Source organism: Letharia columbiana (assembly GCF_014066305.1).
Source record: "Letharia columbiana isolate WasteWater2 chromosome Unknown Sc0000080_s0, whole genome shotgun sequence".
NCBI lineage: Eukaryota > Fungi > Ascomycota > Lecanoromycetes > Lecanorales > Parmeliaceae > Letharia > Letharia columbiana.
The window spans coordinates 27,821-50,303 of NW_023501125.1; the positions used below are offsets into that span (position 1 = coordinate 27,821).

Here is a 22,483-nt window from a genome sequence, read left to right on the forward strand (position 1 = left end):
TTGCCAGCTGAACTACTAGCCTGTGACCTGTCTAGTAATGCAAACTATTTCATACGGAGTTCCTAACAACTGTTTCTTCGTTATACCTTCTGTGAGCCCTTGTGGGAAACCATTTACCTGTGAAAATACGACATGTAAGCGCGATCCCCTCGCTTCTCACCTGACGCGCACTCGGGCAATTTTTGGCATCTCTATGTTGACAACCCAGGCAGCCAGATGTACTTGCCCGTTCCTCGGGTCTTTTGTGAATTTTTCTAAGACAGTCCTCGGTTAGCCTAAAAATTACTTCAAGTGGCTCAACACCATAACGCCAAGACAATCGTCTACGCTCCATCGGCTTCACTGCACCATATCACCCAACGCTCTCAACATTTCGCCAACATCACACTACCAACCTAACATGAAGATCCCTCTACTCGACGCCCTCTGTTCTTCTTTCTTATCCATCACCAACTCCCTCCTCCCAAACCCACCGTTCAGCAATTTTCAGTTTACACAAAAGCCAGAATACAACATGGCGCCGGGACAACTACCTCGCCCACCACGGCAACCGAACCATCCACCTTTTCCTGACCCGACTCAACACAAGGGGCAGGAACGGGTGCATCGCCTGTCTTCGGAAGCATACCAAGCATTCCGCCTTCGCATGGATATGCAACATCAATTCTGGCTCCAGCGTACCAAGGACCACTTCCATCAACTTATCATGTGGGCGGAGCGTCAACCGTCGAACGGAACCGTGCGCAAGGTCGAACGCCCCAATGACGAGGATCGTTTTGCCGTGGCCTATGGCACCGGCCCTGATCCTGATTTACGGGATCTACTGGTGTGTTTGCAACATATTTCGGTATTATTGGAAGTCTCTGACTGACTCTGGCTGCAGGAGATCATCTTCATCAACCATGGCGAGGTGAGCTTGCAACATGATGGTCGCGATTCAACTGGCAAGCACTGGATCAAATGCTTCGGTGTAAGCCGCCACAGTTCCTATAACCCGTGATTTGATACTGACACCGTCACAGAAAATGCAACCAGGTTCTCTCGAGCGACCCACCGAAAAAGCCATCGTCTGCGTTTCTTCAAAGCTGGAAATGGCGACCGTCCCGCGACCTCGGACACGGGGGGTGCCCGGAAAAGGGAAGGAAAAGGCGACACGTGATGGCGATGAGTGGCCTCCTCAAGTCCCAGGCGTGGTGAAGGGAGCTCCTGAAAATTTGTTTTCGCTACCGTGGTTCAAGCAGTTACCCTGGTTGGAGCCCGGTGTGGCGGAAGTGCTTCGAGAGAAGATGGAGGCCGAAGAGTTTCAGGCTGAGCGCTGGGAGCAGTTAGCGAGGAGACGTCGAAGGGGTTGAAAATGCTTGGGAAGCTAGCTGGGAGAAGGCGGCTTTGTTCATAGATATGAAAAAGTGGTACGAAGGCGAGTCCCGGGCGGAGAATGTGCAGCTCAAGACTGTTGTCTCGGTCTACACAAGAGAGTTCGCGCATGTCATATCTTGTTTTTCTCCTGGTCCCGTCAAGGTTCAAATAGCCTACAATTTTCGTTTCCCGTCCTCCTTGATCGCAGTTCCAAGACTTAGTACAGTCATGCGTCGATTGTTCGTTAGACCGTTGAAGTCTCCATAATAGCAGGAAAACTTCTTTGAGCACGGAGATCCGCAGCATGCGTTGTCTGAGTCCGACGATACTGATTGTCTCCATATGATATGTCTCAAGCTCTGACCCCCGCGGTGAGGGGCGTTCTGAGACATGGTTTCGCTCTTCAGAGACCAAGCCTTCTGATACACGATATCATCGAAGAACGGGCAGGTGACTTCAAAAAAATGTGTATCGCTCTCTGACGATTCTTTTGCTAGTCTAACTCACTGGGCCAAGTCCGAGCTTACATTCTAACTCCTATGCTCCTTGCAATGTTTTTTTTTTCATTTTCTCTACAATGCATTCATTCGACAAAGAATCGAACATAGAGACAATACAAATCGCGGCTGCGACTATCTTGTCTCTCATGACAAAGGAACACGCACAAAGCGTTTGTCGTCGCCTTAGCTGTACGGCACGAAGAGAAGTTTTCGGTGGCTTTGTGTTTGCGGCTTTAGATACGCAGCTGTCCTCCCCATCCGATCTTTTTCGGCATCAACTGTTCACCCTACCGTCAGAATTCACCAGAGTCCCAGTTCTACAGTGCTTTGCGACCGCTCCGTAGCCTTCAAACTCAGAGCCAGGCCTCGCCCAACCCCAGGCCTATATATATATCAAAATCGAAGTACAGCGCCTTAAGCGCAGGCTAGGGATCCAAGATGTCTCGCGACACTGGCCACCGTTACAGTCACGCTGGACGTCGAGTCACACGCAAGATGCTTGTTCTTTCCCGTAAAGTAGCGAACCTCCTACACCCGTCGGGTTCCATGGCCGTTGTCACCAAGCGGACCGGCCAACGTTTCTCGCTCATCTCTCGCGCGGATTACCAAGCTACCCTCGCTCCGCAAGGCGTCCCAGCTTCGCAGCGCGAGTCGGAAGTCTCCGTGCAGCTTGTTGGTTTTCATGTCGTTTGCGGATTCTGTGATGGGTTTGTGGTGAGGAATGGGGTCATACGGAATTGCGCTCATCAGAGAGATTCTTCGTCTAGCATGTCGGACCACAGTAGAGAAAGAGGTCAGGGAGCGGTGAGATCACGCACGTCCGTTCCTTCCAGATCTCCACGCCGAACCACTACCGCTGCTGATAACATCTCGAACCTTGTCCTCCGCACAAGCGATGCGGCTAGAAAAACTCATGTTCGCCGTACGGACGAGACTCGAGTGAGCCATTGCTTGGATGAAGACACGGTCACTGAGACTGACAATTCTGTTGGCAGTGACGGAAATGACCAGTCTCGTTGCAATCCAGAAACCCTCATGCAGGATTGGAGGGAGTGGTCCGAAAGGTGGGAACGACGCGTGAAGAGCAGGTGAGGATTCGAGTATGGGTTGCCTGGAGCAAGCTCAAAAAAACGAAAGTGAAGACGCCACGGTTATCAGAAGGAATTGAAGTTGGGTTTCACTTTACTTCAGGAAGATACTGTGAGAACATCCGTCAGCTGCGTTGCTTTGATTTAGTATATTTGTCTTCTTGATACTCCGGCGGTCTTTTGGGTAATCGGAGCAAGCGTAGAAGACAACACGAGCGGTTACAGGTCTTTGAGCATTTCATCAAAGTTGTGAGTCAAGGTCATACTTGGCCTCAATTTAAAGATCAAGTTTGGGTTGGTTTAGATGTGTTGAACAAGCAATCCTTGATCATGTTGCATACATAGCTAGCTCATGGTAGTGTAGTTGAGTAACTATAGCAAACCCGATGATGCGCGGGCCTAGAGATGAGCGCCGGTGAGAATGAGAAAACTGCGGATTCCCACTTCCATCAGTAGATGACCCAGTAACCATTCTTGGGTACTCGACTTGCGCCGTGGTATAAAAGTCTGCCAATCGGGCTGCAAGGATTCATTGTTTCGATATGCAGGTAGTCTGTTGCTGCAGTGGCTCTCCACATTACCATCAACTGCAAGCCCTTTTGGGTCTGGATCACGGTGCACGCCTGGGATATCTTTGCGCCTTATCTCCTCACAGGTACGTCGCTCTGAAGCCATGCTGGCTTGCCATAAAAATCCATGACAGCTGGCAAGGGTTGTTTCCGATAAAGCTGCCCGATGTGTACTTGATGTCTCAGCCAGTCCTCTTTGGTAGCCCAGCCAGCTTGGCTGAAATTGGATAAGGCCGTTCGAAATACGACTACAATGGGCGGTCCTAAAGGAGCTTCCATTGTATCAGGTTGAGCGTATGCAGAGGCCAAGAAGGGAATCAGGAATCCCAGTGAGACAAAGCACGATGGTGAAGTTTCAACGGCTTCGAAAGCCTCAATAGTGACGCTTGATGACTTCTGTCAAGTGCTGCGAACAGACCCTAACTGAGAGTGAGTAGTTGGGCTTATTCAAGACGAATGAAGATGAAGCTGCGCGCTTACTGATTTTGCTGCACTGTCAGACAAGGCTCATTGGAAGAACGGAAGTCTTATGCATGTGCGTAAGCTATGTCGAGCTGATATAGAGTGTTCGGGATCCATAATTCGTGTAGATCAGCTTTACCTTCGGTATGAAAAACGCAGGTTGATCCCTTTTCACACTGCGACTTCTGCGCCTTGAATATGAGCGCTTGGTTTATCTTTGGTTTCACCCATTCGCCCATTTGCCCAATATCATCCTCCACTCGGCTCCTCGGCCCTCGTTACCGTATGCTATCTACATCCCAAAAACCCAGTCTTGCTCTCGTCATCATCACAGGGACTCGCGCGCAGGTAGCAGAAGCAGAGTGTGGATGAATAGCAATCTTCGTATTACATCCCGCTACCAGCGTTCTCGAGGCGCTGAGATGCCGCTCTCAATTAGTTGGCTTTTTTGCGGACAAGAGCATGATGTCAATTTCATAATATTTCTTCAATAACCTCCTCCATCATCTCACCTCTCAACATACCCCACCTCCCCCCAACCCTCCCCAACCAACTTTACCCATCACCATCACCATCAACCCCCCCACCGCCCCCATCAAACCTCAACAACCTCCCCCCCCCAATCCCCACCCCCTGATAAACCACCCCGAACGCCAACCCCTCAAACCGGGCCCTCCGCCCCGTCACCAGCGCCGTCCAGACCAGACACAACGCCCGCTTCAACCGCTGCCACGTCATCGCCGCCCCCGGCCCGACCGTCCAGGTGCTCAGCACCGTGTCGCCGCCCGCGCTGCGGGCGGCCGGGATGTGGGCGGCCGGGTCGCCGTTGCCGTGCTCGGCCGCGGTCGCGAGGGCGTCGAGGAAGGCGGTGAAGATGTCTTGCGCTTTGATGCGGACGCCGTCGTAGTGGTAGGTCAGGGTGAAGTTGGGGTCTGTGGGGTCGGTTATCGTGCCGGAGTCGGTTGTTAGGGTGGCTGGGTCGTTTGATGATGGGGGTGTTGGGTTCGTCGGTGGTTGTGGTTGGTTGTTGTTGTTGTTGGTGTTGTTGGTGGTCGAAGATAGGGTGCTCCGCGGCTGGACTTGCAAGGAGCCGACTTGCAGATCCCGGACGTAGAGTGGAGCGTCGAGTTTGGTGAATCGGCCCCCTTGCGCTATCGCCACGCCGGCTTTGTACAGGCCGAGGACCCCGTGGCGGACCTCCAGTGTGCTGTCGTCGAAGGGGCGGAGCGGGTTGAGGACGACTTCGGTGGATGCGTCCGATCCGGACATCACGAGTGAGTGGGTTATGGTGGAGGTCCAGGGGGAGAAGCAGAGGGTGGTCAGCAGTCCCATGGTGTAGATGTAGACTTCGAGTGGTCTGAGCTGCACGCTGGAGTTGAAGTTGAGGCGGACGGAGAAGCCGGGTGGGGGGGTCGGGGCGGTGGGGCTGCCGGGGGGGATTGGTGTCATTGTGGAGCGCTTTGGGGTTTTGGGGTGCTTGGCTTACTTGGTGGGGATGAGGATGGCGGGCAGGCTGTTGTTTGTGGATAATGCTTGGGAGAGGACTGGGAGGGATGTTGCAGGGACGAGGGTGAGGTGGTACAGAAGAAGTGCTATGGAGGTTTGAAAAGTCGTCATTCTGGAAACAGCAATTGATGCAATGCCAACCCCGATTTCAATGACTTAGCACTGGAGAAGAAAGATGATTGTATGATAGAATAGGGGTTGTTGCTCGCAGCATCATCGCGTTGCGGATAATCGCCTAGATATCAAGGCTTCTGGCGACAAGCCGTGGAGCGTTCGGTACTTTGCACGCAATCCGAGTGGGTACCGAGAGACAATTTTTGCAGAGAAAGGGGTTTAGTGTAAGGAAAGGAGGACAGAGAGTTCGGGAGATTGCCTGAGAGGGCCTTGATGCGACCTTAGGTACCTCAATTTCCTAGGCATCCGTGAAAAGGAAAGTCGCGTGGGGTAGAGAAATTTGATGGTGGATAACATGTTTCGTCTAATAATGTGGGAGAAAAAAGGTCTGCAAGAAAGATAGCAGGAAGGTGTAAAGGGTGGTTTTCAACAACGAAGGTGGATGCAGAGTGGGCACCACCATTCCCAGTATATGCGGAAGATGCGAGAGCAAAAGAGCAAGCAGTAGCCTGAAGACTACAGAGCAGAATGGGCAACGGAGACGTTACACGTAGCTCTTCAGCCGGAGATCGCGTGATGTTCTGTGCACGTGCATGTTCCTTCGGCAAGGCCGACTTCTTTAAGATGTGAAGGCCAGAGTTCCAGCGGGTTTCATGACCCACCTAATATTTTCGACTCCTTGGGTGTACTCCGTCCACTCCCCAAAACTGATAGAGTCACCGCAGGGGGTAGAGGTGGAAGCCGCATGAGCTAGGGATAGGAACAACGCGGAACAACTCGTGCTTCTCGCCCCAACACCCAAAGTGAAGTCTAGGCTTGGCGCATCTGTGAGTAGTGAATGTTCGAATACGTCTGATTCGGCAGTGAAGTTATGTAATCGTGAGAGATGTCCTAGCGTGTTTGCAGCTTAATATGTACCTGCTTGCCTACCCATCTACCACCTTCCAAAAGTCTTCCACTCCGCCACCCTCTCTCGTGTCCGCCCAACTCTGCGTCTCCATCACCCTACTCGCTCAACCCCAACGGGTTCTGAGCATCCTGCTTCGCCCCGGTAGCCGAGCGTGCAGTATCTCCGACGCCACCAGTGGTATCTTTGGCCACGTTGCCGACGCCCTTTGTCGCGTCACCCAGAGTCCCAGTTGTGCCCTTGAGGGTGTCACCGAGGACGTTGCCGAGGCCACCGACTGTGGTTATGTGCGTTGTCAGACTTTTCAAGAGCGTACGCGTGCATCATAAGTCATGCATAGAGAGAGAGATCAGGCGAAATTTTGAAGGATCAGACGTAGAAAGAACGGAGTGGGTAGGAAATGTTGATTGTAGAATTCGACTTATAGTGTCGCGATAGTGAAAGATAGTGAAACATGTCCGTAGGGGCGTAACGAAGAAAAGGGCGAAACAGAATGTACATAACGATCAAGAGTCAAGCCGAGAAAGAAACCCAGAAGTCAGATGCGGAGTCTCTTACCAGCGTTACCGGCCGTGTTGGTTACACCTCCTACGCCTTTTCCCACTGTGTCCGCCGTACCACCGAGGACACCTTACAAGGAAGTGTCAGCACGGTTCTCGCTGAAGGAAATGCGGAAAGGAAGCCTGCCTTACTTCCTACTTTGTCCATTTTGATCGAGTAGGGGTTTGGATGATTGCTGGTGTGCGAGAGTCAGTAGGGTGATGTTGTTGAAAGAAATGAAACGGTGGACATTAGGACTTACTTTGTAAAAAGATGTTTTTCTGGAGAGGTATTGATGATGGGGTTTGGATACGATTATCTGTATGATTTGGTCGTTTGTGTTTGTGTTTGTATTTGGAGGCAAATGGATACATATGACGTGGCCAAAGAGGGGTCGGGAGGGGTCTTTCTTGCTCCCCACGTGATCGCGTCGTGTGGTTAAAGTATGCACGATGACCTCACCATTTTCTTGGCATTGAAGTCTTTGAGTCTTTTAAGCGATGCTGGCCTTGGACGGGATTACGGGAGCTACCGACAAAAAGTCATCCCACTAACTGAAACTATGTCCAGTGCCCACAGCAAGCACCAGGTAGAGAACTTCAACACGAAGTCTGATTTATTTATACATTCGCATCGTGATTGGCTGCGTAGAGTAAAGTCGTTATAGAAGTACAGAAACAGGAACGCACGACTGCGTGGGGTCAAGAGGGTGGCAGCGAGTGTCAAGAACCGGCACAGGTGTGATGAAAATTGGCCAGAGTCGGCATTTAGACTCCCCCACCAATGATCGCCCAACATCCTCAATTCGTGACCGAGGAGCGAGCAGAAGTGGTGCGACCGTCTTCTACAATGTTCGTATTCGATGCAGGCAGAGTCAATGAGGTAGGCGTTGGTTTGATGGCCGGGCGTTGCCGGCTAGACTCGGGCTGGATGGCGGCAGATGGCTTGGTCTAGATTAGTTTGCCTGACTTGACCTGTCGTTCTTGAGTCTTGAGAAAATGACCTTGGAAGTTGTCCTTGCGAGTACAATTGTTATTATTATTGATTACAATTACCCTACATAGAAATCTGAACACCACCGAAGACTCCTCTAGCTTTCCACGACAGCTCCGCCTTTTATTTCGGTTGGCATACGTTGACATCCTCATCGCCAAAGACTGTGCGACGAGAGATGCCGGACGCCGGCTTCGCATAGCACGCCACGTCCGGGTTTCCGGTAGGCATATCCTCTCCCACCATCTGGTCGTTGAGCGAAAGGATACTGTCCTTCGAAACGTGATCGCTGTCCGTCAACTCACTGACCCGGAACGTCGAATCGATGAACCCGAGGCCGTCGATCGCCACGTCGAGGACGTCGTTGATCTTTTGCGAAAGACACTGCTCCTCGCCACAGTCACCGCATTTGGCGACGAGGCTTTTGATCCCCCAGTAGAGGCCGGAGAAGTCGCTGCCCACCTTGTCACCGATCCAATTCGTGTCGACGTAGAAGCCCGCGAGGTTGAGGAAGGCGTAGATGCCCGTTTTCAAATCCATGGTAAAGCCAAAGGCGTTCTCGAACGCTTCCTCCCGCTCTTTGGGCTCGCCGTCTTTCTGTTCGCCGCCTTTGGGCTCGGTGCAAGCACTGGTGACGTCTGTTTGATAGAGGTCAGGTTTGCGGAGTGCGATGGCACGGGAATGGTTCAATTCGAGTCTTTTCACAGAGAGGGCAGGGGGGGGCCGCTTACTTTTATACTCCGACCACTTGTTATCAACCCTAACGACGTCAAGCCTAACCCCAAACCCGATCCCGAGGTCACCCTTTGGAAGTCCAATGTTGATCCCAGCTTTGGGCCCGACGGCGATGTTGTAGTGGATTTCGGTGGATTGAATGGACAGGTCTGCTTTCAATATCTCGATGATGGGGTCGAAGTTGGTGGTGTGAATGGGGCCCCCATCTTCGCCCCCCATTACATCAATCTCGAACTCGGACCCGACCGGAATCGTCGCCTCAAACCCCGGCAGAGTCCTACATGATTAGCCGACATGCCACCTTTGTGTCGTGTAGATGGATGGGCTTACAGGTTGACTTGGGTCGAAATGCCAAGATCCATCCAAACATATATGCCGACGTCCATGGGCCAGATGGAGTAGCCCCAGGACTTCGCCATGTCATCAAGCATTCAAAACACGACGGGATGAAAAAACTCACACTGGTCTTGCCAGAGCCCGCCTTCGGATCCCCAACCTCTTTTGGGCCCGTCGCCTTTGCACGAGCAGCTTTATCCTCCGGAGCAGAGGACGGTTCCCACTGTAGGCCTCCTCCGGTGTATGCAGGGGTGCATGACATGGTACCAGGAGGAGCGGTACCGACGAGGGCTACATTGCAGAATAAGTCCGCTCCCACATTCGAGAGAATTTCGATTTGTTTCCGAATCTTGATTTCATCGCTCACGCTGTATTTGACGAAAGCGCGCTTGATGTGGTTCTTAAACATTTCGCGGAAGTCACCTTCATCATCATCATCATCATCATCATCATCATCGCGGCGGCTATGGTGATGGTCGTCATCATCCTTTTCATCGTCGTTCTCATCGTCGTCGTCAGACCCACTGACCGGATTGAAAATGATATGAAACTCCTGGTCAACCCCACCGGTGGTCCTACATTCCAGGCAGTATAACTCAAATAATTCGGGGACCCCTGTGTCCTCTTTTAATTTGCTATATCCATGTCAATACCTTCCTGAGAAGCCGCTAGAAAGAAGGGTTTCGATTCGCTTACTCTGGTGGCCAATACTTCTTGCGCGGCTCGTTTTCTTCGCTGTCAAAACTGATGTGTTTGTCTGGGCTATCGAAATCAAGATTAAGGTGTTTGATGATGCACCTCTTTAGGTGTTTGAGACACTTGAGAGCATTCCCCCAATGCGGCCGACGGTCCTGTTTACTTGTCATACGAGAAGTCAGAACGACATCTCGGGGTGCCCTGCCAACAATTAGTTCAGTAGGCGCAGGAAAGTGCCTGTCTCCGAAACGCAAGGGTTTGCCAATGACCCGGATGGTCTGTGAAGCATCGTCGAATGCAATAGACAATGACCTTAGATTGGTCAGCTTTTGACTATGAGGGAATTATAGACTGCGCTGGTGGAGCTTACTTGAACGAAGATCGCTCCTCTTCCGGAGCGTAACAAGAAGGGTCGTGACCGATGAAAACGAGCCTCGTTTCCCCCGCCCATCTCTCGCGAGCGGCAAGATAGAGCGCACGATCCAGAGGGAAAGTCAGTACTGTGGTTTTGTTATCCGCCGAGGGCGTGCAGAGTCTCTCTTGGGGCCGCAGGTAGTCTTCGAATCTCTCAAAATTCACATATTTGCGCTTCGAAGCTTGATGGATTGATTTGATGACGGTCTTCGGATCGTCTAGCACAGAACGTAGAATTCGTTAGAAACTTTTCATCTGAGGCTCCGATAGGGGTTTATTCAATCTCACCCCCAACCGTGTAGAAGGACTCCTCGTCCGTGGGGTCGAAGATCGAGCCATTGGTCGGAATCGATCTGGACAGTAACGGTGTCTTCGGTCGAGGTCGAAGAGCAACCTGCCCTCCGTTGATAAGGTTGAGTTGACCAAGAAAGACCAACAGTAAGGAGATGAAGTTGGTGAGTTTCATCTTGGAAGCCCTCGGTGCGAATTTTCCAGCTGGGGATAAAGGAGACAGAATCTTTCGGAGCAAGCGGATTCATGCCTTTTGAGTGTTCGTTGGTCCGCGATAAGCCAATCTGGAACTTTCATTCTTGGACGCATCGTGAAGGACCCAAGTCAAGACGGCGTGAACTCTTGCCCGTTCAAGCAGCGTTGAGTGAATTATGTGGGTTCCTTGGCACTGTTGAAAAACCGCCACTATCATGAAAGATACGGACATATCCAAGATAGAGAGCTTTTCAAAGCGAGATGATCGAGAAAATCAAGAACAGCAGTGGGTGGAGTGAGCAGGGACAAGTGCGATGGTGGATTCGAAGACGGTGGGGGCTTGATTTCAGCCACTGATAGATAGTAGTGGGGAAACCGAGGTTTGGTTCTAGTCCGATGGTGTTTTTGAGTGGAGAACGAACAGATAACAGGAGAAGTGTGTATCACGATAGAAGGAAAGGGACGCCATCCCCGGCAACATTCACTTTCGTATAATCGAACGGGGAGCAAAAAAGCCCGTACACCCTAAATTATTCGACAGGGACGCAACTTATCAGCCACAACTGTAACGAAAAAAACTTTGCGGTACAAGGAGTAGATAAAGAAATTCTAAAGAGTTCTTGCACTCAAGTTATCAGCCAAAACTCATTCGTTGCGAAGTTATCAAGACCTTCGTAGTTTAGGTGTGCGGGCTTTTTCGCTACCCGCCCCTCGAGGTAATAATCTCAAGATGTCAGCGTTCGAATTTGCAGTGATTTACATGCGAGTACTTTCCGATGAGACGTCCTAGAAATTGACCGCCGAAGGGATGGTGCTCGTGATGCACAAGACCTTTGTGCGAGGTTTTCAATCGTGCGGTGGATGGATGGCGGAAGGGGAGTTTGAAATCGGGGGGATGCCCAAGTTGCCGGGGGACAAGTTCTACGACATCCGGTGTGGGGAGGGGGCTCATCGTTTCGAATCCGGAGGATTTGCGGTTTTGAAAGGGGAGTGTGCGGATAAGGACGTTCGAGGAGGGGGGATGGGGGACGAGGAGACGATTTCATGAAAGTCGACGAGGGTTGGGTGGTAGAATCAAGACCAGGATCAGGGGAGTAATTCAAGGCTAGCTAGCAATCGTTATTTTACAAGGCACAAAACTCCCTAGCTCTCCATGCTTGCACTAATCGATTCGTCCTGTGTCCCCCTTTAGATTCCTTCGCTAAGCCCCACTCCTATATACTTGACTCCCTCCGTTCCGAATCTGCACCGTCTCCCTTCTCTGCAGCACCACTAACGCCCTGTTCAAAGCTTGCTCGCTCCATCCCCTGCCCTCCACCAGCTCCCTCCTCAACGTCGCCAGACTCGTGCTCCAACCTACGGGCAATCTCCGCCTCAACTCTTCTTCGACCTTGCCCGCCTCCTCCATCACCTCTCTACTCCCCTGCCCTTCTCCTTGCGTCACTGCGTCCATCGTTGAAGCTAAGAACAGGCGAATGGCTTCATCGACGTGAGATTCGAGGGCGATGGGCGAGAGTGAGAGTTTGGCAAGGGATTCTGTGATACGGATGATGGCTTCGAGTTGGCGGACCGTGATTGGAATACTGGAGCGGGCGTTGGCAGAGATCTCGGCGGAATGGACTTGTCGGCGTATGGAGACGAAATGGGAAGAGAGCTTTTCGCCGGCTTCAGGGGAGAGGCGAGGCGCGCAGCGTCTGCATACTGGCTCAGCAGGGACCAAAGAAGAGGGCGGAATGTGAGATGGGAAAGGGGCCTTACGATTTACAATAACTGATATACCGCTTCATTTTTTCAACCGATATCTCAGCTTCTGCTTGCTCTTCCATTCCTCGTCCGCCCATCTGGATGCCCATCACATGTCGCGCTATCCGCTCATCGCGTCCCTTCTCATGCTCATCGCGCACGATGAAGATCATGTCGAAGCGAGATAAGATAGTGGTTTGGAAATCGATGTTCTCGCCCGGCGTCTTTAGATCGTCGTATCGCCCAAAAATTGGATTAGCGGCCGCAAGCACCGATGTTCTGGCATTCAGGATGGTCGTGATACCAGCTTTGGCGATAGAGATGGTCTGCTGTTCCATAGCTTCGTGGATGGCTACACGATCTTCATCGCGCATTTTGTCGAACTCGTCAATGCAGACCACACCGCCGTCGGCAAGCACCATAGCTCCTCCTTCAAGGTAGAACTCGCGGGTATTGGTATCCCGTTGCACCGATGCTGTCAGACCAGCTGCTGAGGACCCTTTGCCAGATGTGTAGATGGCGATTGGTGCGACTTTCTCGACGAACTTCAAAAGTTGAGATTTCGCTGTTCCAGGATCACCAAGTAGCAGGACGTTGATATCACCTCTAAGTTTCATACCGTCTGGCAGAATCTTCTTGGATCCCCCCAGGAGTAAGCAGGCGATAGCTTTCTTGATATCCTTGTTGCCGTAGATTGAGGGTGCAATGCACTCGGCGAATCTTTCGTAGAGGTCAGGTCGTCTACTCATCTCGAGGAACTCTTGCTCTTCCTCTTCAGAGAATATTGCGCTGCCTTTGGTCGTGTGATCGACGTCTGTTGTGATGCCTACCGCTCGTAGATACGGTGTTCGGATGGCTACCGCGGAGTTTCCTGATCCTTTCGATTCCTTGTTTTGGTAGATAGAGAAGACCCCCATGAGGGTGCACCTTGAGCCAGGTACCACGCGGTTAGTTAGATATCGATCGGCAGAGATCTTGATGTGTCTTGGAAGTTCTCCCACAGGTACTTGATCCGGCGCTTCTTGTAGCTTCAGTATCTGCTGGTCGATGAATTGACATTTCTCATGTACCACGAAGTAAGGATCTAGAGGGCATTTGTCTGTTGGATCTCCAGGCGTCCTCTTGCTGGAGCATACGCGCGGGAGTGTGATGCCCGATATCCCACCACTTACGGGCAACGTTTCCGAGTGCTGGCAGTTTCGGCATTGTATGTAGAGTGCTGTGGCTTTGGAGGAGAGTGTGGAGGCACCAATGACTATTCCAGGTATGCGGACAAGGTGAGATATGTTGGTCGCGTCCAGATCGCGGATGGAAATCTGGGAAACGGAGGAGTGTAGGAGAAGCTGGTGCTCGGGTATGGAAAGGTCGCTGGCTTTTTGTGAGGGGAAGACGATGCGGCGGGTGCATTCCTTGAGAGCGGCTTCGAACTGCAAGCTATTAGCGACTTCCTAGAAACCATTCGCGCAAACGGGCGTACTAATGGTATGATGTCTGCTGGCTGTGTAGTGAGCTTATGCGCCAGCTCTTCGTTATAAGATATGAGGTGGGCTATATCGACGTCGCAGTAATATTGTTTCACTAGAACATTCTCTCGAATCTGATCTCTGAATCTCAACATCAGCAGCTGGCCAGCGAGCCCTACATGTTGGCAAACCTGTAGATGAAGGCATTGTCGAGCCGGAACTCTAGGATGAACTCGCGCAAACGGGCTTGTGTTTGGCTTCTGGAATCTTCACTGGCATCTGGATCTGGAGCAAGGACGCTGAGTGAGTAGACTGATTGTCGGTCCATTCTCGAAGATTTTCTGATGTTTAGTAGAAGGCGATGAGCAGGAGAAGACGGATGGGCAAGAAGAATTGAGATGTCGCGCGCTGTGGAGAAACGCGACTTTTCGACGCGTAAAGTGGTTTCTGACCCGAAGTTTCGCCGATTAGCTGTTCTGATCTGCCGTCGAGCCGCAGGTCACGTGTATTGCGGATACGAGAAGCCTGAGCTTACCGGTCCCTTGCGGACGGAGATGGACGCTGCATGTCACACCAGAACTGACGGTGCAGACTCCACGATGGGCAATGGACTCTGGGCGGGGAATGTATAGATGGGGGCTTTTAGTGGTATTTTTGGCTTGCGCATTTGTTCTCGTGTCTAAACAGGTAGTACGCCACGGTATGGCCAATTCGATTATACGGCGATATGAGGATGGAGGGCTGCTGGGGCTGACTCTTTCTTGCAAAGGTTCCTACGTTACTGTTGCCTAGACCGCCCTCAAGGCAAGGCACGGGAGTTAAAAGAAGCCGTTCTTTTGGGTAATATAATATCGAGTTCATCAACACGATGGACCGATTCAGTGTGTTACTATTCGAGCTGCGTATGCGCATATACTCGTGCTATTTCAGGGACCATAACGGCCATTTTTGCACGCTGAAAATAGTCCGAGGAGAGACAGGTCATAGTAAAGCCACAGAAAAGCTTACTCAAATCTTACACACTGCACTCAAGCTTAAAGAAAGGACGCGCACAAGTACGGCAAATATTGCAGAATTGCTACAATAGATTCAGAGCACAGCATCCGCCCTTTCCAAAATGAATGGGGTGGACGAGTCCGAGAGAATAGAAGCTCATGCGGTTCCCGGCCGTCATTCGTTATAGTCGTCCTATCGCTGAGCTGAGTAGAGTGACGGACCGGACAGGGTTTCCGTTTGAGGTCCAGCCAACAGATTCGTGTCGGCGTTTTCTCGACCTAGCACACATCAATCAGCGCATACTCGTGGACCTTCTCTTGACCTGCTCATTCGATCTTTGCGGCGACATGGAAGTGCTCAATGAGCTTTTTCCCAAGATGGGCTTAGAGTGTCGTGGATCGATCGTTTTCATCCATCTCGCGTGTTGTGACGGGGACCCAAATTCCTTTGAGGTCGAGCACCTCAAGTCTGCCGAACCTCAAGACTGTCTATGTTCCGGAGTGGTTCACCTATGGTCTGGGCTGGTTCAAGGAGAGAGGGGGGGGAGTTCGAGTATAGCGATCCAACGACAATGAGCTATCGGGTTGCATCCGCTCCATACGTGCACCGTATAATGGAGCATACCGGTGTCCGAATTGTGCTGTATCGTGATCAGGATCCGGAGTTGGTCGAGCAGACTGTTCGACCTGGGACTTGGCAGGAAGTAGGCCGCGATACTATAGAGGCGGAAGAGCATCGAGATAGAATGTGAGTTTCCGCGAGCCGCTGGAGCATTGCGATCGCTTGCCGCTGACACTATCTGTGTTTAGAAAAAACTTCCTCAGGATATCGGATATAGGTCCGCATCCGTCGTTTTCGAGCCAATCGCCGAGTCCACTGCGGCTGTGCCAGTGGCCGGTCCCAGTGCTAGGATGCAAATACGAGTTTGACATCGGAATAGAGATACTACGGAGAGGTGTACTTTAAGTCATGCGTTTGCCGGCGCTATATCACCATGTCAATGGTGGATTGCTGGGGTCAGATGAACTTTCAGTAGGGAACAGCCCGGGGAACAGCAGGGATTTTCTTTATTTTTTTAAGAGTTTTATGTATACTTATCACATGTCAATGGTGGATTGCTGGGGTCAGATGAACTTTCAGTAGGGAACAGCCCGGGGAACAGCAGGGATTTTCGAGTATTCTGGTTTAAGCTTCAATGGACTTGAAACAAAAAGGATGAAGGGTGCAAGTGTATTCGGTTGACACAAACACTTCGGAGAGCGAGGCCATCGGCTATTTTGCGAATGCAGAGCGCACTTCTCGTCTTGATCGCTTCTGTCTAGTGACTATTGTTATTCTTCAGGACAGCAGCGAGTCTCACGTTACCCCTTCCCTGCTCCACTGGCTGGTTATCGTGACCTTCGTCATCCCTGAACCCAGCAAGTTCCCTAACTACTGAAGACCGGTAATTGTCACTCCGAAGTCGCATTTGCAGGCGTCTCTCCAGTCCATGGCGGAACGTAGTCAGCCCTAGTCCCACTGAACGGATCCAACACCCAACGCGACCCTTCAGTTGACGAGCTGGGGTATGTAAGGTTCTTCAGAGGAGCTTGGGCCACCGCAGCAGACATTGAATTTCTTCTGGAAGACGAGAAGTAATCCTTGCACTGAAGTTTTCATGATACGTCGTTTCGTTATCAAGTTACAAAGATTGATGAGGATGAAATTCTGCGATTTCGGCGCCTCCCTAGAGTAGTGCATTTTTTTCGTCGCCTCCAAGTGGAGATCTCGGAGAGATCTCTAGCTCAGCCCTACGAGAATGGAACTAACATGGCAGGGACGGGATAGAGGACCTTGTATCCTTCCCCCTTCCTCGCTTGTGACTACATGTCTCACGTGAGACCTACTCTCTACGCTCGTTCTGTAATCCTTGCGAGCGCTGTGTTGTATGGTCCTGCGTGCTCTCGTAGCGCAACTCTCACTGCGAGAACGCTCACTCTACGACTCCGCTTTGGGACATCCCCCATACGTTCTTTTGCCAGGATGCCTCCCATAGAGCGCCTCACAGACAAGCTGGAGGCTCCAGCGCTTGATGATCGATCCTACAGAGTCATCAGACTTCCAAACAAGCTCGAAGCTCTCCTGGTCCATGATCCAGACACAGACAAAGCTGGCGCGGCTGTCAATGTGAACGTTGGAAGCTTTAGTGATGCAGATGATATGCCAGGTATGGCCCACGCTGTGGAGCATCTCCTCTTCATGGGCACGCAAAAGGTAAATCTACTGCTTATATTCTAGCAATTGCTAATCGTCATCAGTACCCCAAAGAGAACGACTACAATGAATACCTCTCAGCCCATTCTGGATACTCCAATGCCTATACTGCAGCTACGGAAACAAACTACTACTTTGAAGTAGCCGCTTCTACGGAAGTTGATTCGGGGAATGCCACAAACGGCTCCCCATCGCCGCCACTCTATGGAGCCCTTGATCGATTCGCCCAATTTTTCATATCACCCCTCTTCCTCTCCTCTACTCTCGACCGCGAACTTAAAGCAGTCGATTCAGAGAACAAGAAAAATCTACAAAGCGACAATTGGCGACTATCACAGCTCAGCAAGTCCCTCTCAAGCAAGAAGCATCCATATCACCATTTTTCTACAGGTAATCTAGCCACGCTCAGAGATGAGCCAAGGAAGAGAGGCGTAGATGTGCGGAAAGAGTTCATACGGTTCCATGACAAGCACTACTCGGCGAATCGGATGAAGCTGGTGGTGCTAGGGAAAGAGTCCTTGGATGAATTGGAGACGTGGGTTGGCGAATTATTCGCTGGCGTCCACAACAAGGATCTGCCACAAAAGCGATGGGATGGACTGCAACCGTTAACAAAAAATGAGTTGATGACACAAATCTTTGCGAAGCCCGTCATGGACCAGCGAACACTGGACATTTGCTTTCCATACCAAGACGAGGAGAACTTGTACGAATCACAGCCAAGCCGCTACATTAGTCACCTAATTGGACATGAAGGTCCAGGCAGTATTCTTGCATACACCAAGGCCAAGGGATGGGCCAATGGCCTTTCCGCAGGGCCCACGTCTGTGTGCCCTGGGTCAGCGCTTTTCCAAGTCTCGATCAAGCTGACTGAGGAGGGTCTGAAGGTCTATCGGGAAATTGTGGAAGTTGTGTTTCAGTACATATCTCTGATCAAGGAGAGTCCGCCTCAGAAATGGATTATCGACGAGGTCAAGGGCATGTCAGAGGTTGACTTCAAATTTCAGGAGAAGAGCTCTGCGAGTAATTTCGTCAGGACAATGTGCAGCACAATGCAAAAGCCTTTGCCTCGAGAGTGGCTTCTCAGTGCCACAGATCTGATACGGAAGTTCGACGGAGACGCCATAAGCACAGCCCTGGGATATCTCAAAGCAGACAACTACAGACTCACCATCGTCAGCCAACAGTATCCCGGTGATTGGCCCATGAAGGAGAAGTGGTACGGAACAGAGTACAAAGTCGAAAACATCAGTCCCGACTTTGCCGCTGCGATCACAAAAGCTGAAGAGGTCACATCAAAAGACCGAATACCAGAGCTCCATCTCCCACACCGGAACGAGTTCATACCATCGAAGCTGACAGTCGAGAAAAAGGAGATCGCAGAGATCATGAAGGCTCCAAAACTCATTCGCAACGATGAGCTTGTTCGCACCTGGTGGAAAAAGGATGATAAATTCTGGGTGCCCAGAGCAAACGTTTTTGTTACTCTGCGGAATCCACTGGCTGCAGCACTCCCATCAAATTCTGTCAAGACGAGGATGTTCTGCCAGCTTGTCAAAGATGCCCTTGGTGAATATTCATATGACGCGGAGATAGCCGGTCTCGAATATGAGCTCGGGGACTATTACGTTGGTATTGGAATCGACGTGAGTGGGTACAACGACAAGATATCCGTGCTGTTGGAGAAGGTTCTTGTGACTATGCGTGATCTAGAAGTGAAGCCGGACAGGTTCCAGATCGTGAAAGAGCGAGTACTAAGGGGCTATCGCAACTGGGATTTCCAGCAGCCCTATCACCAAGTCGGCGAGTTCACTACATGGCTCGGTTCCGACAAAGCATGGATCAACGAACAATACCTAGCTGAGGTTGCGCACCTCACCCCTGAGGACATCTCAAGTTTCTATCCTCAACTTCTTCGCCAGGTGCACCTTGAGATACTCTGTCATGGAAACATCTACAAGGAAGATGCTCTTCGAATAACCGACCTTGTCGAATCTACCCTCAAACCACGAGCGTTACCCGTGACACAATGGCAAATGGCCAGGAATTTGATACTCTCACCAGGTAGTGACTATACGTTCGAGCGGAAGCTAGGCGATCCCGCAAACGTCAACCATTGTATTGAATATTATATCTTTGTTGGAGACGTTGTTGACAGGATCTTGCGGGCGAAGCTTCTACTTTTAGGGCAGATGACGGAAGAGGCAGGCTTTGATCAATTACGAACGAAGGAACAGCTTGGCTATATTGTTTTTACGGGCGTAAAGATGCAAGCAACGACAATGGGCTACAGAGTGATCATCCAGTCCGAGAAACCAACAGAATACCTCGAGGAGCGGATCAATGCATTCTTGGCACATTTTGGGAAGTCGCTGCAAGCCATGTCGACAGAAGACTTTGAGAGCCATAAAAGCAGTCTTATCGCGAAGCGGCTGGAGAAGATCAAGAACCTTGACCAGGAGAGTTCTCGGTTTTGGAGCCACATCAGCAACGAATATCTCGATTTCTTATCACGGGAACACGACGTCTCGCACCTGAAGCCATTGACCAAATCGGACCTCATTGACTTCTTCAACCATTACATCAACCCTACATCCCCATCTCGTGCTAAACTTTCGGTACACATGATTGCGCAATCATCGCCTAAAGAAGTAGCTGGCAACGTATCCCCGGCTGAACAAAAGGAGAAGGTTGTGACTACGCTTGGAAAATACTTGACCGCCATGGGGATCGATGCCGACCAAGAAAAGCTCACTAAACGTTTTGATGGCGTGGATGTTACAGGTGGAGACCAAGCCGGCATTATCGATGCTGTTGCCAAATATCTCGATGAAGACGTGGAGATGGGTGAGGAGGAGGCAAACGGTGTCTTGGCGCAAGGGCAGCAACTACTGGGAACCGTCTTACCCAGTTTGGGTATCGAAGTCAAACAGTCCGTCGACGGGGTGGACGGCATGGAGGATTTGCCCGAGGCACCACCTGTTAAGAAGAGTACGCTCATCGAGAACGTACGCGAATTCAAAGCTGGGTTGCAGCTGACAGCAGGACGCAAACCCGTAACCGATCTGAGCGAGTTTTTGGATACCGAGTCCAAACTGTAGCGGCCAAAATCCCTGGAAAATTCAGGGCGACATGCACTAGACCCAGAAGTTCTATCGTTGGGAATGAACATTGCTGGCATGCCACCTTGCGGAAAGAGTCTTCGTCGGGACTTCGACCATCAGGTATAGACACCTCTCGAATCCTGTGATATCCGTCCTTTACAAGTCGCCTACCTAGAACTCTGGGACGCTCGGGCGACGAGGTTTTCTAGATTTTGGTTGTAGCGCAGGAAGTTTTGCGGTTTAGATTCGGTCAATAAGACGCTAAGCAAGACTTGGCTAGCCTAGAATCTCTTCTCTTCTGGTTCTTCCTTGAGTTTATGGATCACTCGTAGAACTTGTGACTATGCCAGCTGTATATGATCGCTGACATACGGAGAGGTTATGTAGGTGCAGGAACTATACAAGCTTCTCCATCTTCGATTTTTATAGCAAGAGATTATCGCATACGTCAGAGGTGGGGAAGCTGCTGGGCTGGGTAAATTGTGAATAGGCTAAGTGAAGTATCTCATCTTCAATTTTCGATTCCCAGCAATACACGATGATATCTTTACCATTTCAACCTCGACTCGTTCTTCTCTCCCATCCCTCCACAACCCGTCCAACATGTCCAACCCCAACCCCACCATCTTCTTCGCCGGCCTCGGCGCCATGGGCTACGGCATGGCCACTCACCTCCTGCGCTCCGGCTTTCCAGTCATCGGCTACGACGTCTACCAACCCTCCATGCTCAAGCTGGTCGCCGAAGGCGGCGCCTCGGCCAACACGCCACGCGAAGCGGCCGAAGATGTCGACTTGATGCTCGTCATGGTCGCGAACCACCTCCAAGCCAACCCTCTCCTTTTCGACCCCGTCGCCGGCGCCGTGGCCGCTCTGAAGGAGAACGCGACCATCATCGTCTGCTCGACCGTCGCGCCCGCGTATATCAATGAGCTCGAACGGCGTTTGAACGAGCTGCGTCGGTCGGACATCCGCCTCATCGACGCCCCCGTCTCCGGCGGCGCCGCCCGCGCCGCTACCGGCTCCCTGTCCGTCTTCTCCTCCGGCGCCCACGACGCCCTTTTCGCGCCCCACGTCCAATCCATCCTCGCTTGCTTGAGCGACGGTAGGAAACTCTACCACGTCCCCGGCGGGCTCGGCGGCGGCAGCAAGGCGAAACTGATCCATCAGATCTTCGCGGGGGTGAACATCGCCATGGCGAGCGAGGCGATGGGTCTGGCCGCCGCGGCGGGGCTGGACACGAAGAGGGTCTTTGAGGAGCTGCGTCAGGGCGAGGGCGCCAGTTGGATGTTCGGCAACCGGGTGCCGTTCATGCTGGAGCCGGGTCTCGGGCGGTACAGCGCGGTCACGATCATCGCGAAGGATGTGGGCATCATTGCGGGTACGGCGAGGGAGGAGACGTTCCCGCTGCCGATGGTGGCGGTGGCGGAGCAGTTGTTTTTGAGCGCGATCGGTGCGGGGTGGGGCGCCGAGGACGATTGCGTCGTTGTGAGGTTGTACTTGCCCGGGAGGCCGCGTCTGGTGACGGAACGGGTTGGTAAGGCGTCTGAGGGCTCCTTGGACCCAACGTCGACGATCAATGTGGATGATATCACGGATTTGATGGTCGGGGTGCATCTCGCCGCTATGAGCGAGGCGATGGCTTTCTGCGAAACGTTGGGCGTTGATTCGGCGTTGATGTACGATATCGTGAGTAATGCCGCGGGCGCGAGTAACGTTTTCGGGAAATATTTCGGGCGGATGAGGGAGAGGGGGTGGGGGTTGAAGGGGTTGGAGGGTGTGAGGGAGAGGCTTGTGAGTGCTACGTTCTGTCACTACTGCTGGGATGCTTTCTTGAGAGAGGAAGCGCTGACGACGATGATGCGTACAGACGAGCGCGGTAGCCAAAGTCGGCGAGCTGAGATACCCGCTCTATCTCTCCTCCGCCGCCTTGCAGGAGTTTAACCGACAGTTGCGGTGATGGGTTGCGCGCCAGATGGCAACCGTGGATTTTTATCTATTACGTATTTTCCCTAATCAGCTCCACGGAAGTCTATCCCATGCAATCATTCAGTCCTCACTTCCGCTACCGATGCCGAATCCTCGACCCGCACCATCTCACCTTCTATCTGCCTATTCCCCATCTTAAAAACCACACTTACCAAATGCATAGATGTATCTATATTCCAGAAACTCCCTTCGTTATCAACGCCCGTTCCGTTCCGTTCCGTTCCGTGTCGGTGCGG

The 22,483-nt window shown here is 51.7% G+C and overlaps 9 protein-coding genes across 9 annotated transcripts; 5 read left to right on the forward strand and 4 right to left on the reverse strand.

Annotated features, from left to right (window-relative positions):
* Positions 1–400: 400 nt before the first annotated feature.
* On the forward strand, positions 401–1,352 carry HO173_012401 (uncharacterized protein; the record flags this gene model as incomplete). Its single annotated transcript, XM_037314270.1, has 3 exons — positions 401–826; positions 884–970; positions 1,023–1,352. 3 exons carry the CDS (start codon positions 401–403, stop codon positions 1,350–1,352), a joined length of 843 nt encoding a protein of 280 aa, XP_037158806.1.
* A 942-nt stretch (positions 1,353–2,294) lies between these two features.
* On the forward strand, positions 2,295–2,948 carry HO173_012402 (uncharacterized protein; the record flags this gene model as incomplete). Its single annotated transcript, XM_037314271.1, has 1 exon — positions 2,295–2,948. The coding sequence occupies one exon, from the start codon at positions 2,295–2,297 to the stop codon at positions 2,946–2,948; it is 654 nt and encodes a 217-aa protein (XP_037158807.1).
* Positions 2,949–4,530: 1,582 nt separating this feature from the next.
* On the reverse strand, positions 4,531–5,592 carry HO173_012403 (uncharacterized protein; the record flags this gene model as incomplete). Its single annotated transcript, XM_037314272.1, has 2 exons — positions 4,531–5,401; positions 5,462–5,592. The coding sequence occupies 2 exons, from the start codon at positions 5,590–5,592 to the stop codon at positions 4,531–4,533; spliced, it is 1,002 nt and encodes a 333-aa protein (XP_037158808.1).
* Positions 5,593–6,600: 1,008 nt separating this feature from the next.
* Positions 6,601–7,210, reverse strand: HO173_012404 (uncharacterized protein; the record flags this gene model as incomplete). Its single annotated transcript, XM_037314273.1, has 3 exons — positions 6,601–6,779; positions 7,061–7,132; positions 7,195–7,210. 3 exons carry the CDS (start codon positions 7,208–7,210, stop codon positions 6,601–6,603), a joined length of 267 nt encoding a protein of 88 aa, XP_037158809.1.
* Positions 7,211–8,158: 948 nt separating this feature from the next.
* Positions 8,159–10,682, reverse strand: HO173_012405 (uncharacterized protein; the record flags this gene model as incomplete). The annotated part of the gene is made up of 6 exons (XM_037314274.1): positions 8,159–9,047; positions 9,101–9,180; positions 9,231–9,741; positions 9,803–10,114; positions 10,173–10,434; positions 10,505–10,682. The coding sequence occupies 6 exons, from the start codon at positions 10,680–10,682 to the stop codon at positions 8,159–8,161; spliced, it is 2,232 nt and encodes a 743-aa protein (XP_037158810.1).
* A 1,221-nt stretch (positions 10,683–11,903) lies between these two features.
* Positions 11,904–14,236, reverse strand: HO173_012406 (uncharacterized protein; the record flags this gene model as incomplete). The annotated part of the gene is made up of 4 exons (XM_037314275.1): positions 11,904–12,396; positions 12,461–13,872; positions 13,923–14,049; positions 14,100–14,236. 4 exons carry the CDS (start codon positions 14,234–14,236, stop codon positions 11,904–11,906), a joined length of 2,169 nt encoding a protein of 722 aa, XP_037158811.1.
* Positions 14,237–15,475: 1,239 nt separating this feature from the next.
* Positions 15,476–15,870, forward strand: HO173_012407 (uncharacterized protein; the record flags this gene model as incomplete). The annotated part of the gene is made up of 2 exons (XM_037314276.1): positions 15,476–15,651; positions 15,714–15,870. 2 exons carry the CDS (start codon positions 15,476–15,478, stop codon positions 15,868–15,870), a joined length of 333 nt encoding a protein of 110 aa, XP_037158812.1.
* A 1,056-nt stretch (positions 15,871–16,926) lies between these two features.
* Positions 16,927–20,258, forward strand: HO173_012408 (uncharacterized protein; the record flags this gene model as incomplete). The annotated part of the gene is made up of 2 exons (XM_037314277.1): positions 16,927–17,157; positions 17,202–20,258. 2 exons carry the CDS (start codon positions 16,927–16,929, stop codon positions 20,256–20,258), a joined length of 3,288 nt encoding a protein of 1,095 aa, XP_037158813.1.
* Positions 20,259–20,864: 606 nt separating this feature from the next.
* On the forward strand, positions 20,865–22,218 carry HO173_012409 (uncharacterized protein; the record flags this gene model as incomplete). Its single annotated transcript, XM_037314278.1, has 2 exons — positions 20,865–22,052; positions 22,129–22,218. The coding sequence occupies 2 exons, from the start codon at positions 20,865–20,867 to the stop codon at positions 22,216–22,218; spliced, it is 1,278 nt and encodes a 425-aa protein (XP_037158814.1).
* Positions 22,219–22,483: the final 265 nt, after the last annotated feature.